This window comes from Xyrauchen texanus, chromosome 16 (assembly GCF_025860055.1).
Source record: "Xyrauchen texanus isolate HMW12.3.18 chromosome 16, RBS_HiC_50CHRs, whole genome shotgun sequence".
NCBI classification, from domain to species: domain Eukaryota; kingdom Metazoa; phylum Chordata; class Actinopteri; order Cypriniformes; family Catostomidae; genus Xyrauchen; species Xyrauchen texanus.
Genome location: NC_068291.1, coordinates 4,117,257 through 4,134,946, shown reverse-complemented (window position 1 = coordinate 4,134,946; position 17,690 = coordinate 4,117,257). Strand labels below are relative to the sequence as shown.

Below are 17,690 nucleotides of genomic sequence, written 5' to 3'. Positions count from 1 at the left end.
CTCTTGATTTAGTATTTCGACTTTATATAATGGGCCTCTACATTTAAACATTGCTTTCCAGTGGCAACGTTAGACTTGACTTGTACCGAGACCTAACTGTAGATTCACACTCTCCCTCTCATCAACCTTTTCTCTTCTTGCTTTAGTAAGATTTTAATTAGCATGTTAATTGTATAATAAATGTTTGGCCAGCTAATGAGAGCTGAAAAAGGCAGAGGCAATCTGTCTGGACTGCATTTAGTCCATACAGATGAGCCAGAGGCCCTTCAAACCAGACAAGATCTCTAAAACACAGCTATCCGTTTAGACAAACCACCTTTTGCAGGCAAGCCCAATCCCAGCACGCACTCCTCGCCTGTAGTCATCGCCTTGTGTGAGGACGCAAGTATCCTGTGCTTTATGACTTGTAACACTTTAAATGATCCTTGATGGAGGTTGATCATCAGATCCAGACTTCCAGACTGCTTTTGATTCATGACAGGGGCTCTGTATCTCTGTCATTCCCTTCTGTCTCTTCTTTTCCTCTTCTACTGCTCTGTCTCTGTCTCTATCCCTTACTTACAGTCTGTCACAGTCTGCGACTTTTAAAGTCGATTTTGAAAATATCATGTAAGGGGGTTAATGGGCAAGGAGTAGTCGAGAACCGGCTTGTCAATATAAATAATAATTTAATGAAAACTTAAACCAAAAGCACAAACATAAACACACACATGACGGACATGCCCGTAATTCTCTCTCTCTCTCGAACCGTCGTCACCGGCCGCCTTTATCCCTCGCGTGCCCCATCAGGCCGATTGGGGACCGTGCGTGCGACATTGTAGCCCGGCCTTGCCCCCCTCCGCTCCACACTCCTCCCGGCGTTACTTCAGGCCGGGGTGCCACCGGCATGACCTACACCCCCTTTCCCTGGGGAGGGGCGTGCTTTGCGCCCCGTCAGGTCATCCCCGCCTTCCTCGACCTGGGAGGAGACAGGAGGGGAAAACATCAACAACAACAAAAAAATAGGCGAGGGAAAAGGCCAAAACGGTGCGACAGAGAGAGAGAGGAGAGAGAGTTAAGAAGTGGAGTCCGATCCTTGAGCCGCACACTCGTCCGCAGATGGAGCAGGGGAAACCAGATGCCAGGGAGGGTACCAGCCGCCCACTGGTATCTCTTGATGCGCATCTCGGATCGTCGGTCTTGGTTGGTTTGGTGTATTTGAGAGACTGCAGTGGCACAGTTGACCTGCCAGGCAGATCTGTCGAGTGCCAGTGATTCAAGCTGTGTGATGGGGATGTTCGCACGCTTTAGGATGTCCCTGGTGTAGTCCTTAAAGCACCGCTTTTGCCCTCCAGCCGACCGCTTTGCGCCCATTAGTTGACTGTAGAGGACTTGGCGGGGCAGGCGGTGTTCAGGCATGCGTATGGTGTGCCCTATCCAGCGCAGATGTTTTTTGGCCACAGCTGCTTCCATAAAGATTGAGTCAATGTTGCTGAGGATGACTGTATGGGGAATTCGATCTTCCCAGGACAAACTGAGGATCTTCTGTAGGCAGCGGATATGGAAGGCCTCTAGGTTGATGATGTGCTGGCGGTATGGGGTCCATGACTCTGCCCCATAAAGCAGAGTAGAGACACATACCGCGTTGTAAACAGCGACCTTAGGACTGACCTTCAGGTTACGGTTTTCAAAAATCCTGCTGCGTAGGTGTCCAAAAGATGATGAGGCTTTATTTATCTGGGTGTGTATTTCTTTGTCAAGGGAGCAGAATGAGGACAAAATGGAGCCGAGATAGGTGAAGTGGTCCACTGTTTTAAGTGGAACACCGTTTATATGAAAACTGGGGGGTATGGGGGCAGGGGTAGTGAGATGGGACATGACCTCGTTTTTTTGAATGTTGACCTGTAGGCCAAAGGATTGGTACAGACTGGATATTGTGTTAAGGGCGTGCTGCATAGAGTCCGGGCTGTGAAGCTCGCAGATTTGGCGGGTCTTTGTCTTTGTGCGGGCCTGGAGCCGACGTATGTTGAAGAGGCTTCCGTCAAGTCGGTATTCCACATGGACACCGTCTTCATGTCCCATAACACGGTGGAAGAGGCAGGTGATGGCAGTGAGAAGGATGTTAAAGAGCACCGGAGCCAAGAAACAGCCTTGCTTCACCCCAGCGCTTACCTCGAAGGACTCTGACTGGAGTTCTCCCGTGAGCACTCTGGCTTGCATCCCGTCATGCAGCTGCTGTAGGATGCTGAGAAACTTGGGTGGTACCCCAAGTTTGGAGAGGTGTTTCCAGAGCAGTTCAAGGTTGATGGTATCAAAAGCTTTGCTGAGGTCGATGAAGGCAACGTAAAGGTCTTTGTGGTGTTCTCGGCTCTTCTCCATCAGCTGCCTCAAGACAAAAACCATGTCTGTCGTGGATCTGGTCTTCCGGAAGCCACACTGCGTTTCCGGAAGCACAGCTTCCGAGATGTGCTCAACCAGTCTGCTGAGCATGATCTTGGCCAGGACTTTCCCTGCGATGGAGAGGAGAGATATCCCACGGCTGTTGCCACAGGCTGCTCGGTCTCCTTTCTGTTTGTAAATGACCATGATGTTAGCATCCTTCCAGTCCTGTGGGAGGGTCCCATGTTCCCAGATGGTTTGGATCAGGAGGTGCAGGCGACGCGTGAGGATGAATCCTCCGTGTTTGAAAACCTCTGCAGGGATTCCATCGGGTCCAGCGCTTTTGTTGTTCTTCAGCCCTGCAATGGCTTGCCGGAGTTCTGAGTAAAGTGGTGGGGTGTCCAGGTGCATGGTAGGTGGCAGGTCTGGGAGATTATCCAGAATATGTGTGTCGACAGGGTTGATGTGGTTGAGGAGACTCTCAAAATGATTTGCCCAACGGGCAAGAATCTCGTGGCAGTCCTTAAAAAGGATGGCGCCGTCAGCTGATCGGACTGGGGCAATCACCTGCTTCCTGGTGCCATACAATGCTTTTATGGCATCGTAAAAGCCTTGAATGTTATTGCAGTCTGCCAGGTTCTGGATTTCTCGCGCCTTTTGCACCCACCAGGTGTGCTCCATAATTCTGAGGGCTCGCTGGGTTGCTGTTCTTGCAGCAATGAAGGTAGTTTTAAGGGTGGGAGATCCAGGGCAGGACAGGAGAGCTTTGTGGGCCTCATGCTTGATTTTTAGAAGTGACTGTATCTCAGCTGAGTTACAGTCAAACCAGTCCTGATGGTGTTTCCTTGATTGGCCGAGCGCCTCTGAGGCTGCACTATGCGCTATTGGTCCAGTGCTGGCCAATCGGTTGATTCCTCCGGGATCTTGTTGAGGTTTTCAGCAAGCATCCGTCGGAGGTTGTCTTTGGAGGTGAGGCTATTCAGGGCTGTACAGTTGAGTTTCTTGTTTGGAGCTGTCCTCGGGCCACGGGGTTGAATGCTCATGAGTAGTTTGGATCTGACCATGAGGTGGTCAGTCCAGCACTCAGCTCCACGCATAACACGGGTGGTAAGGACATCTTGTCGGTCCTTTTGACGGACAATCACGTAGTCAAGAAGATGCCAGTGTTTTGAGCGGGGGTGCTGCCAGGTGGTCTTAAGCCTGTTCTTCATCTGGAAGACGGTGTTAGCTGGTGCTCTGCACAGAGGGAGAGGAGTCTGAGCCCGTTGTGGTTCATTTTCCCCACACCATGCTGGCCAATAACTTCATTCCATACCAGGTGCTCCGTGCCCACTCTAGCATTGAAATCTCCCATGAGTATGAGCCTGTCTGTAGCCGGGGTTTTCTGTAAGATGGCATCAAGAGTAGAAATCCTCTTTGATGTTGTGCTCTGCATCAAGAGTTGGAGCGTATGCACTAATGAGAGTGGCGAAGCGTTCTTTTGCCAGGGGAATGCGCCATGTCATCAGTCTTTCATTGATGCCGATGGGGGATTCCGGAATGCGCTGCAGCAGTTTAGACTTTACAGCAAAGCCAACTCCATGGTTACGACGAGTGCCTTCGGGGACCCGGCACCAACCTCTGCCAGGGAGTCCTCCCCATGTAGTCTGGTCTCGCTGAGAGCTGCTATATCGATATTATATTTTGCGAGCTCCAGGGCCACCAGTGCTAATTGGGCCTGTCAGGAGTTTCGACCAGGTCAAGCAGTGTGCGAACGTTCCTCGAAGCAATGCTTAGCTTATCGATTTTTCGACCGCAAGGGGGGATGCTCCGACGGTTGCGGCTTACAGTCCGGAGTGTGGGGAGCAGACAATTTTTGGACCACCTTTTCCAGGTCCTTCCCCATCACAGGGGTGAGCAGTGTGGGGCCGCTCAGTCGCAGTGGAAGCTGACGAAAAGACGCGCTGCTCCATCCCGCAGTCCTAGCGACCGTCACTCCATTGCCACCTGTGTGCATGGTTTAGCTAGACACTCCCAGCCACATCCTTGGCCTGTGCCCACCACCATTCCACATCGCCACAGGACTTTTGGGGGGGGGCAAGAAGCTTGCACATAGGTGTGGATTAAGGTGAGGGTGTGGGTGCGCAGACCTCACTCCCACCATCTTCACTCCTAACCAGATGACCTCCAGTGGCATGAGGGAACCCATGACGACCTTCGTCTGGCAGGAGTTGCAGGGGGCTGCCGGTGGTCCGGTCAGTTGGACTCCGCCTGTGCCTGTCCCCAAGTGCAGGTTTGTCATCGAGGTTTGCTCCCCTAGCCACTGTACCCTCCCAAGTTAACCCATGTGGCTTGGGGTAAACCAAAAGCACAAACATAAGCACACACATGACGGACATGCCCGTAATTCTCTCTCTCTCGAACCGTCATCACTGGCCGCCTTTATCCCTCGCGTGCCCCATCAGGCCGATTGGGGACCGGGCATGCAACAGTCTAGACCGGCCCCGCCCCCTGCCGCTCCACATATCTGTTTTATGTTTAGAGTTTTATTGAGTGCAGTGCATAGACAAAAATATTTCTTACATTAAACTCATATCAGATATATCACAAGTTTCACCTCTTGATAATGTAGTATAATACAAGCATAAATATACAAAGATAAAACACTTGAATAATCATAATAAAATGTACAGGTAACTAGTGGTGGTTCAGGAGAGTCCACTGTTCCAGAGTGTCAAAATAAAAGTGCATCTTAAAAAAAAACATGTAGCACTGTTTACGCGTTGCATTGATGGCATCACGTAGTTTGTTATTTGATAGATGCATCGATCCAGATTGATGGATCGTTACACCCCTAGTGCTTACCGAAATTGAAACCACTACCCCTAGAGGCCAAAGCGGGAAGTTTCTGGGTGAAATACCTACAGAGGTGCGCCAAAAGCAAGTTTTTTTTTTAGCTGTAAAGTATGTAAAACAGTAGGGTAATGTGAATTTTATTAACTCTACCCCTAAACCCTGAACCTAACCATCAGTGGAGTAAAAATTGATTCTTTGAGGGAAAATGATACCTCTGAATCGTGCTCATCACTGATTATTTGTTTAATTAATCGGGACACCATGTAATAAATTCGATTTAAAATTTGTATCAATTGACAGCCCTAATAGGGACTAGTTCTTTCAATTAGTCAACCTACCACTTAAACTTTGGGAAATGGTTAATGTTACTTTGGTGCTAAATTAGTGCATTTCTATCTTTATACTGTAAATAATTTGTTTGGAAAATGTTAATAAAGCATTATTTTTACAAATTGTTTTGTTTTCTAAGAAGGAACTAAATGCAGGGAAAGTAGTATATACTGTATGTATTCAAATTTCAGCACTCTTTAAATAATTAAGCGCAATTAGATTTAATGGACTGACAGCACTATTATGTCTGTCTGTCTGTCTGTCTGTCTATCTGTCTGTCTGTCTATCTATCTATCTATCTATCTATCTATCTATCTATCTATCTATCTCTCTCTCTCTCTCTCTCTCTCTCTCTCTCTCTCTCTCTCTCTCTCTCTCTCTCTCTCTCTCCCTCTCCCTCTCACTACTACACTACTAAAGCTAGGAAATAGCTTTAAATGTCTTTAAACTACCAACTTCAGCATTATGGCTCATCACAGCTAAGAGACACAACAGACTGATTAATGACACAAACTCAAGGTGCTTGCCTCTTACCGGACTTTCAACATTGGAGAGGACGTACTGTTTTAAATGGTGGAGAAGATTGCGGTTTCTATAGTGAATGACTCTTGCGCACCGGCTACCGTGAATTAGGGAGAATTAACCCCGCTTGGATGGCTATTTTTCCACTGAGAAATTTGATCTTCAGAAAGCCGACAGCATCTCTGCTTGGTGATCGCACATGCTCCGTCTCGCTAACTCTCTCTCTCTCTCTCTCTCTCACATACACACACACACACACACACACACATCCTTGTTTATCCAATTATTTGGCAGAAACAGCACAAGCCGTGATACTATTTCTGAAGTGACATTTCTGAATTACTAACTAAGGCTTGGATGCATCATTTGGTTTGAACCAGCAAAGGCTGAATCTGATCCGTCGTATAAGAAAATATTTCCATGAACAAATGCGTTTTTTATGACCGTACTCAGTTTCTCCCCCAAAATGTTTTATTTAAGCAATATCACACTCGCAATCATGCTATATGACCCTAAATCAGCACTCCTGTGATTAACCACGGCACTCTGCCTGCAGCCAAATCACAGCAGTGCTGATGTAGGGCCATATCGTACTCTTGCTCGTGTGATATTACTTAAATAAATATATATATATATATATATATATATATATATATATATATATATATATATATATAATGGTGACCTCCCTCACTTGTTGGATGACTAGTCGAACATCCTGAACAATCCATCTGTTTTCTTATTTGCATTATTTTGACGATGTGATCTGTTGTCTTTATTGTTTACAGTCAGATCTACTGCATTGAAAATGCTCACGGACAGCTGGTACGTGACTTGGACTTCAACCCCAACAAGCAGTATTACCTGGCCAGCTGTGGAGATGACTGTAAAGTCAAGTTCTGGGATGTGCGGCACATCAACGAGCCTGTCAAATCCTTGGAGGAGCACTCTCATTGGTTAGACACACACACACACACACACACACACACACACACACACATAAACAGCATAAAAAAGAATCCTCTGAAGTTGTACATGCATAGATTTAAATAACCATATCTCTTTAACTGAAAAATAAACATGGGTTGGATAGAAACACATAATGATATGTAAGGTATAATGTATTGTCAGCTGCTCGTTTTCTTAAAAGATTAAATAGAAAATGATTTAATGAATGGCTGACTGTATGTTATGAAGGTTAGTTTGTATCATTACATGACTAACCCGCAGATGATTGATATAGATATTTTTTCTCCTGCTTGAAAGTGTTTTTAGGAAGCCACTGGTTATAAAAATTACGATTTTTCATATTTGTTATTTGTTTTGGGCCTATTTGTGATTTATGCATATTTTGTTTTGCACTTCATTTTGGAAAAAATATTATCAATATCAACTTTTATAAATTTGAGAATTTTTCTAAGTGTAGAACATTTGCTTTTTTTTAGACAGTAAGTGGATGTTTTGAATTCACAGCACGTTTCAGGCTGCAGATGATGTTTGGATCACTCAACATGTTTGGCAGACATAGGAAAATAGTAATAAGAAGATTCATAATATATCAGTTTATTTTAATATGATTGGCAGTGATTGGATGATACTGGCCAATACTTTGAATCTGAATTATTTATGCTAATTTCTGATGCATTTCTGAGGCATTAGCCTGTTACATCCCATAAACATGACTAACCAACACTCCTGGAAACATCATAAACTATTGGATGTAAATCTGACTTTCTATAGCTTGTTATTATTTAAAACTTTACAACTTAGTCCCGCTGTCCACATATGTGGACATACATTTTTAGGGATCTGTTTGCTCTAGAATTTAGTATTTATTTTCTGCTTGCTTATTAGGTGCTACTAGTTACAAATCAAAAAGGGAAATGGAAATGTTAAACTAATGAAGACTAATCAAAATATTAATCATTTACTAAATTTTATATACCATAATTATCATAAAGATTCATTTTATTTATTTATTTTTAATGACTGAACAGCACAGATAACAGCTGAAAATAATTTTGAATAGTTTATTTATGATTACTGAATTTTTGGGAATAAAGAAAAACTTTGACCACAAATGTCATGCATTTTTGCTACGCTTAGGAACAAACATTTCTATGAAAGGAGATACTTTCTGGAAATGTTAACATTAGTAATTCAGTAAATGAAAATGAGAATTAGGAAATAAAAAAATACAGGTAAATGCATGTGAACTTTGCAATTGTGGCATCTAGCACAATGACCTTTTGTGTGACCTTATGAAGCTGACAGTTAGTGTGCAACCAAAACTGTTGTGATACAGTTCACAGTATCAGCTACTGTTAAGTGTAGTTTTTACCCATTTGCTTTTCGCAAATGTTGCAAATCTGCTATGCTGGATCTCTGAGGGCTACATTAATAAATGAATTGGCATTAAATATTGATTTGAGTTCAATTATTTTGTTATGTGAAAAGAAAGAGTGCAGAGTGGTGCGGGAGACCCTATCACAGCTATGTAAATCAGTTGCCTCTTTGACAATTAAAAAGTTTAGCGGTCAATATACAAAGATATAAGAAGAAATAAGAAATATTTATTTTCTCTGGTGTGATGTGACCATATGAACGTTACATGGAAACCTTTTAAAAAAACAAAAACAATATTTTGGAAATTCCGTTGGGTGACTCCAGTGGCGCAGAATGCCTTGAATGCCTTTAAGGCATTTTTTGCCTTTATTTTTAACAATTTCTAATTATTTGATTTAGAAGTGTGTGTGGCTGTGCGTGTCCTGTGTGTGTGTGTGTGTGTGTTTCAAAAGTAGCAGCTTTTTGAAAGTGTGTGAGTTTAAAACTCCCATATCAAAGTGTGTGAAATCTACCTTATGTGACACACCTTTGAGGCTACATTAATAATTATATTCTGTTAAGACAAAGATCAGATCTCTGCAAATATGCCTTCAACCATAGTCAGAGCTTGCCTTCCTTTGCTGTTTTATCTGTATGCGTGTGTGTCAGGTTTTAACATGGTTATTTTTAATATTAAAGACAGTGTTTTAATTAGAGTGTGAATATATGTGCTCTTGCTCTGGTTGTATGTGCTACAGTGCTCAAGGCTTTGTCAGTGTAGCTCATTTGAGCTCGCTGCTGATCTATTTCTGTGTGGTTGTGAGAGAGAATCTACTTGTAGATGTATATAACTGTATATAATTGCAACACAATCACACACATCACTTTCTCCACACACCAATCACGCCGTCATAGAATGTCAGTTACAGGATGCTATCTCTTAAAGAGACAGTCTCCATATATATATCAGTGCTGTTTTGATCCTATTTAGATAGGAGAGACCCACAACAACAGCATTCCAAACATTTCTCTCATTTATTGGTTGGGAGGGATCATGCTGAGCCTCGGAGTTGGAGGTATTAGGGAATATTTTGGGATAGAGACAGATTAGTCAGGGAGCAGTCTCGGCTGAGCTCGATTCTACTGCTGACAGCTGAGTTATCCTCCCACAATCCCTGGCTATGAGCACTCGGATCCATTCCTGAGCCCTGCCTGAGGCTTAGATAAATGCAGAGGAAAAAGAGGACCGAAATATGAGAGATTTTAGTGAGCGAGGAAAGAAACGCAGATGTGTTTGGAGATGGGTGGATGTCTCACTGTTGTTTGTGGTTTTGTTGTGTTTCAGGGTTTGGAGTGTGAGGTACAATCATTCTCATGATCAGCTCCTGCTCACGGGCAGCAGTGACAGCAGGGTGATCCTGTCCAACATGGTGTCCATCTCCTCTGAGCCGTTTGGACACCTGGTAGATGATGATGATCTCAGTGACAATGAGGAGAACCAACAGGAAGAAAAGTACACTTGCCCTAATGTTACCCCCCATATATGTGAATATAGCACAATTCTTTATAATTCAGGTCATTTTAGTTCAGTTCAATTCAGTCCAGTTCATGTATGTTTAAAATATTTTAGTTAAGTTTGATTCAGTTCTGTGATTACTTGTAGTCAGTACGATTGTTCAGTTCAGTACAGTTCATTTTAATTAATTCATAATTCAATTAATTTCAGTCCAGTTCAATACAATCCAGTTCAGTTTAAGTCACTTAGAATATTTGTAAAATTAAGTTCAATTAAGTTTGATTCAGTTCTGTTCAAGCCAGTTTGGTTTATTTCAAATCAATTGTCATTGTATTTAGTTAAAGTCAATTCATTTTAATTCAGTTTAAAACAATGAGGTTCAATTCTATTTAATTCACTACATTTCAGTTCAGTTAAAACGTTTATGTTTGATTCAGTTCAGCTCAAGACAGTTCAACTTAATTCAGTTCAAGTTCATTCATTTCAATCTCGTTCAATACAGTTCAGTTCAAGTCTGTTAAAAATATTTGTTAAATTCTGTTCAATTAAGTCTAATTCAGTTCAGCTCAAGTCAGTTTGGTTAACTTCAAGTCAGTTCCATTGAATTCATTTAATTTCAGTTCAGTTCAATATAATTCAGTACAGTTTAGTTCAATATATTTCAATTCAGTTGTTAAATTCAGTAAACAAATTCTGTTAAATTCAGTTTAATTAAGCTAATTTCAGTACACTTTAATTCAGTTCAAGTCAACTAATTTTAATCCAGTTCAATACAATGCAGTTTAGTTTCATTCAAAACATTTAAATTCAGTTGCTTTCAATTCAGTTACGTTTGTGTGAAATTTTTGAAGTTTGGTTTACTTCAAGTCAGTTCAATTGTATTTGTTCAGCTGAATAGAGTTCAGTTTAAGTGAATTCAAGTCAGTTCATATCAATATAGCTCATTCAAATTCAGTTCAATTAAATTTTATTCAGTACATTTCAATTCAGTCTAGTTCTATTATGTTAATACTTTTATGTTCAATTCTGTTCAATTAAGTCTAATTCTGTTCAGTTCAAGTCAGTTCAACAGCATTAATTTAAATCTCATTCAATACAGTTCAGTTCCATTCAAGTCAGTTAAAAATATTTGTTAAATTCAGTTCAGATAAGTCTTGATTCAGTTCTATTCAAGTCAGCTTGGTTTACTTCAAGTCAGTTCAATACAATTTAGTTCAGTTCAAGTCAATTAATTTAAATCCAGTTCAGTTCAATTCAATTTAATTCAGTACATTTCAATTCAGTTAAAATATGTATGTTAAATTCATTTAAATAAGGTCTAATTCAGTTCAGCTCAAGTCAGTTTGGTTAACTTCCAGTCAGTTCCATTGAATTAATTTAATTTCAATTCAGTTCATTATAATTCAGTACAGTTTAGTTCAATATATTTCAATTCAGTTGTTAAATTCAGTAAAAAAAATTCTGTTAAATTCAGTTTAATTAAGCTAATTTCAGTACACTTTAATTCAGTTCAAGTCAACTAATTTCAATTCAGTTCAATACAATGCAGTTTAGTTTCATTCAAAACATTTACATTCAGTTCAGTTACGTTTGTGTGAAATTCAGTTCAATTAAGTTTGATTCAAATCAGTTCATCAGTTTGGTTTACTTCAAGTCAGTTCAATTGTATTTGTTCAGCTGAATAGAGTTCAGTTTAAGTTAATTCAAGTCAGTTCATTTCAATATAGCTCAATGAAATTCAGTTCAATTAAAAATTTAGTTTAAATTTCAAGTCAGTTCAGATAAAGTCAGTTAAATACTTTTCTGTTCAATTCAGTTCAGTTAAGTTTGATTCAGTTTAATTCAATTAATTTCAATCCAGTTTAATAAAATGGAGTTCAATTGAGTTAAATACATTTTAACAGAGTACAGGATGTCTTATTCTGTTAACTGCCACATATTTGTTCTTTGTAGAGGGAAAGAGCCCCTTCAGGACAGCATCATTGCCACGTATGAAGAGCATGAAGACAGTGTGTATGCCGTGGAGTGGTCTGAAGCCGACCCCTGGCTGTTTGCCTCACTTAGTTACGATGGCCGGCTAGTGATTAACAGAGTACCGCGAGCCCTCAAATACCGCATCTTACTGTAGTGCAGGTGAGCAAACAAGTGAATGAACAAATAAATTGGAGAAAAATGGAACAAAAAGAGGGAAAATCTTAATAACGGAACATACTGAGTATGATTAAGATGGCCAGTGTGATGTTTAAAGAGAATAGAGGCTTTTTGAAGACTGAGGCTCTGTTCCAAACCATAGTGAGTTGCCTCGTTGGCTACTCTAAACAGAAGCAGAAACCTTATCAGGCAGCATCTAAACCAACATGGAACCGCATAAAGGAATGATTTTACCATTCAACATGGGCAGCAACTTTGTTAATGGTCATTCATGTGCACACACAAACAGCTCTCTTTACGGGAACTTCATTACAGACTCGACTAAAGGCAGATTTTAGCCTGGATTTGCAGTCAGCGCTAGTCGGCTCCAGTCTGCAGATTTTGGGCCAGTTTTATTTGACAGATTTCACAGAAAATTGTGTAGTATATGATGGGCACCAACTCCGATTTCTTACCCTCAGACTATGGTTCCATGAAGTCGATGGATATCAAACATGTTTGATATTTTAGAGCTGACTGTACATGAGGAAATCTCATGGTGAATTATGCTCCACGACTACAATCTGAAGTCTAAGACTGTTTATAAATCTCTCATATTGCGTATATTATCACAAGATTTTGCTTTAGATCTTTTTTTATTAATTATGACTTTATTTATGTAATTCAAGGTTTTGTACTCTTTTATTATATATATATATTTTTGTACATATTTATAAAAATAAAAAGGGTTATTGGAGTCATACCAGGGTAGTTGGTGTGTCATGCCCAGTTTGTTGTTAATAGCATGACTCTAAAAGTTGGCTATTTTACCCAATATAATATTTGTGTGCTCATTACAGTATTTGGTACAAATTGTTAGCTTAGCAACATGCTAATGTTAGCATGTATGTAGAATTAAAAAATGTTAGGAGACGTGTAGAGTAATTTAGCTTTAATACTCACATTCAAAAAGAGGCTGACATTAGCTTTTCGCTAAGCTAACATTTGCACATTTCTAGGCTAACATTAAAACGTTCGCTAAGCAAACAATTTTTACGAGATGCTGTAATGAGCACACAAACGCTTAGCACACGTATATTGGGTAAAATAGCCAACTTTTAGAATCTGTTTATATTTTCAAGTTGTGTTAATTCAGCCTTAATACTGAATTAATGTATGCCAGCCGCTTCCAAAAGAGGCTGGCATTAGCATGTTGCTAAGCTAAAATTAGCACATTGCTAGGGTTGCCAACTTTCTATCAGCTAAATATAGGACATTCCAGCTCTAAATACAGGACATTTTTTCAGTGGGGCTCTGGCGTGAGATGCTGCACAATATTTATAGGTCAACCTAGAGCTTGTTTACAGAGGAAAACAATAAAAAAAATAAATAAATTGTTCATACGAAAGCAAAATGTGTTCTGTGTGAACTGCACCATATTCATTTAAATTAAAAACGGCCAATAACTACCAAATTGAATGTCAATCTTCACTTGCCACTATTTTGTCAGTTTCCACAGTAGCTGCTGCCCCGAAGAATGCACCGATATTGCTTGCACCTTTAGCTAGTGTGGCCTTCTTGTGCATTTCTGTGGAAGCATGTTGAGTCAAGTCATTCTCACCTCCATGGCCAACTGAAAAGTCCCTGCGACATAAAGTATAGAAGTCTTTCGTTGAGTCACAGCAGAGGGGCTTAACCAATGTCTTTTTTACTTCCCATTGTTTATTGTAGATGCAGTCTTTTTTTTTTTTTTTTGCTGGGTTATCAATATTTGCAGTTTAATCCGTATGTCCACATACCAAATCAACTGAACAGTGTCACACATTGCCCAAATGTTGTTGTTTTTTGTGGAGGAATTTACTTAACGTATACTGATTCGCTTGAGGGGTCTGTGATTGGATGATGACAGGTGTCGGTGATCATTCTCAAGTGTCGTGATCAGCACTGCTACTGTTGCTGTTGTATCAGTCAGTGGTTAGATCAGCGTAGCAGTCAATAAACGGGACAAGGGAGGTCACGTATGGGACAGATCAATTAGGCCCAATATAAGGGACATTAATACGGGACAGTTGGCAACCCTACACATTGTTAAGCAAACAACTTGATACTGTAATGAGCACACGAATAAGTAGGACACTTATTTAGGGTGAAATAGTTCATTTTTAATTAGATTTAAGTAGTTCATTCTTAATTAGCTATTTTCTAATAATCTATTTATTTCTAATAATAATAATTCCTTATATTTATGTAGTGCTTTTCTTGACACACAAAGGGCTTCACATAGTATAGAGGGACTGTCATCAACCACCACCTCCAGTGTTCAGCATCCACCTGGATGATGCGACAGCAGCCATAGTGCGCCAGTACGCTCACCACACACCAGCATGAGTTTGGGACAGAGCTTCATAAAAAAAATAAGCATAAATGCTTTTAACACAACCAATTAAAATGTAAAACATAAAAAAGTGCAGTGATGTGTGTGTATTGATAGCTCTGGTTCATTGGAATTTCTAACCACACAACTGATTTTAGAGCTCAAGCATGAAGAAATCTTACACTGTCTTTTCACTCTATATCTGTCGGTCTTCTATCTCTCTGTCCTTTCTTTTTCACACATGTCTTGTTATTTTATTTTTTTCAGAATGAACTTTGTTTTGGAGCTGACCAACATCCCATGCTTCTTCAGATGTAAAGACTTAAAATATTGTTTTGACTTTATATGGGAGTTTCAGTAAAATCTACAGTGTCCGATGTCTACAGCAGCTGTACTGTTGCTCTAATGAATTCCATTTATCAGATTTATGCTGTAATTTCCTGACACCTGATGATTTTTTTGGACTGCACCAAGAGGTTTGCAATTCACCTATATCAAAATGAGTTTATTTAAAGACAGATATCTGTGTGTTTTTTTGTATGTCTACTGTGGGAAATCAGCACCCTGAAGATGAATTGTGATTATGTGTCTTATCATGTGTGGTTTAACAACAGCAGTGTTCTGTGGAGCTGTCAAAGAGCATTTAATTACCGCTGTATGTTCCCCATAAAACAGCTTAAATTAAAGAGCAGGACATCTCGGGCTTCGGTTTGATATCCTTCCTGTCTTTCTCTGCTTATCTGTCTCTCCTGCTCCTCCTCCTGTTTCTGTAATTGCAGGAGCTGAGAGTTGTCTGTGAGTGTTCATTAAAGCATTCTCTAGTGACGGTCTGTTTTAATTGTAGCTTGACTCTCCACGTCTCAAGCTGCCAGGGGAATGCAGCGGTCCAATCCATCAATACCAGGGCCAGCGGAACGACTTCATATGTGTAATGTCAGTGTTCGGTGTCTCGAGCGGTGTGTCTACCCTTTGCATACTGCATTCGCAGTGATGTGGAAAGGTTAAAATAGGTTTTGTGTTTTGGGACTCTTGCCCTCTCATGCCTTTTTCACTCTTAATGGGTCTGTCACGAGCCCTGCCGTCCCTGTTCTTCGGTTGACATGTGCTGTCATGGTGATGTGGGGCTCTAACATGGAGGATTTGCATGAATCCTTGTCTTCCAATAAAAAAATCCCGTGTGACTCCATGACATAGCAAGAGTTTGTGTGTGTATATCAGATTTGAGGAGAGTGTTGTAGCACGTTAACATGCACATTGAAGTGATGCTTAAAGGAATAGTTCACACTAAAATGGAAAATCTGTCATCCTTTACTCGCCCTCCTGTCATTCCAAACCTGTTTGCATTTTTTTAAGATTATCCTGGCCATTCCCTTTCATGTAATGAAATTGTGGACGAGAGTCATCCAGATCCATTGAAAAAATCAGACTCAAAAGAATCAAGAGGAAATTATTTGTTCTCAATGTAAAGATTTTCAGTGAAAAAGCATTGTTTCTCACACAAAGCTATTTTATGACCAGTGTTAATCCCTTCTACTAAATTACTGATGAAAATGATTAGTGACAAAGGTTTTTTAATTGTATTTTTTGGTCATTATTGATGAATAATGAAGACGAGACGGAAAAAAAAACGTAGGCCTATCTTGATAATAATCAAAGGGTTTTAAAGGAATAGTTTAACCGAAAATGTACTCATTTGGCATGAGGGCATTTACTCACCCTCATGCCATCGCAGATGTGTATGACTGACTCTCTTCTGCTAAAAAGTATATAGTGTCCAGAACTAAAAAAGCACATAAAGGCAGCATAAAAGTAATACACACGACTCCAGTGGTTAAATCCTTATCTTCAGATGTGATTGAATAGGTGTTGGTTAGAAAAAGATCAATATTTAAGTCCTTCATTTCTATGAAATTTCCTCCTTGCCCAATAGGTGGCGATATGCATGAAGAATCCAAAATCGCCAAAAACAAAAGAAGAAAAATGTTGAAATGAAATTGGAGATATATGTGTAAAAAATAAAAAAACAATATTGATCTGATTCTTACCCATATGTATCATATCGCATGAAGTGATTGAAACCCATCATAGTATTTTGGGGATTACCCATCTAAAGCTTTGTGAGCTGCAAGAGCTGAACACCTTAAAAACATTTCCTTTAAGGTGCACTCAGTCATTTTTTTCCTCAATAAACAAGTTGAACTCCTAAAAACATGAATTGTAATTTTGAAACAAGTATAACATCATGAGCACTCACATTAAAAGGAAGACTCCAGTCATATCAGTAACCTTATAAAAGCTGTTTTGTTCTACATGGAGAGGGTCCACACCCTGGTGTAATAGAGTAACCGAAGCAGGAACTGTCCTGTGCACAGCCCTCTTCCGGAAAAAGGGTGGGGAGCAGCAGCTCATTTGCATTTAAAGAGACACACACTACACGCCCCATTAAGGGCAGTGGTGGCTCAGCGGTTAAGGCTCTGGGTTACTGACCAGAAGGTCAGGGGTTCAAGCCCCAACACCACCAAGACACCCCTGTTGGGCCCTTGAGCAAGGCCCTTGAACCTATCTGCTCCCTGCACTCTGACCCCAGCTTAGCTGGGATATGTGAAAAATAAATAATTTCACCATGTATATGCAGAAATGTATGTATAATGTGTGACAATTGATCAATTTATTTTTATTTTTTATTGAGAGTGAGGACCACTAATCGTGACCACGAGGAGGTTACCCCATGTGACTCTACCCTCCCTAGCAACCGGGCCAATTTGGTTGCTAAGGAGACCTGGCTGGAGTCACTCAGCACACCCTGGTTTCGAACTCACGACTCCAAGGGTGGTAGTCAGTGTCGATAATCGCTGAGCTACCCAGGCCCCCATCAAAATAAATATTGACTAAAATTATAACTGGAGGTGACTTCAGAAGACTTGGAGAAATAGAGCGCAATTGTGCCCACCCACTTTTTCAGCCGTCTGGATTCTGTAAGTATTTTCCTCATTAATTTCTTCCATAGACTTTTTATTAAATTCTTTATAAAAGAGTTGAACCAAACCAACCAGCTCAGAGGAGAATCACAACATCACAAACATTGTCTGATTTTCAAACACTTTTTTGCCTATTAAACAAAGACAAAGATACAAGGCTGTGTACTTACCATCTTTCATGAGGGCACAGACTACAATCCCATAAAGCATTGCAAATGAAGTAATTGAATAAAAGAATGATGGGAATATATAAAACTATTTATTTTAGGTTGTTGATTAAACAGTTGAAGTCAGAAGTTTACATACACCTTAGCCAAATACA

The 17,690-nt window shown here is 40.4% G+C and overlaps 1 protein-coding gene across 3 annotated transcripts in view; it reads left to right on the top strand.

Annotated features, from left to right (window-relative positions):
- The window catches only part of LOC127656661 (EARP-interacting protein homolog), a 57,693-nt gene extending 42,056 nt beyond the window's left edge, over positions 1 to 15,637 (top strand). The window contains exons 7-10 of one of the 3 annotated variants that reach the window (XM_052145080.1): positions 6,834 to 7,001; positions 9,716 to 9,883; positions 11,840 to 12,019; positions 15,235 to 15,637. In XM_052145080.1, the coding sequence (XP_052001040.1) occupies positions 6,834 to 7,001; positions 9,716 to 9,883; positions 11,840 to 12,014 (511 nt within the window). In that variant the 3' untranslated portion in view covers positions 12,015 to 12,019; positions 15,235 to 15,637. The other 2 variants (XM_052145078.1, XM_052145079.1) reach the window with 2 other exon arrangements.
- The last annotated feature ends 2,053 nt before the right edge of the window (positions 15,638 to 17,690 follow it).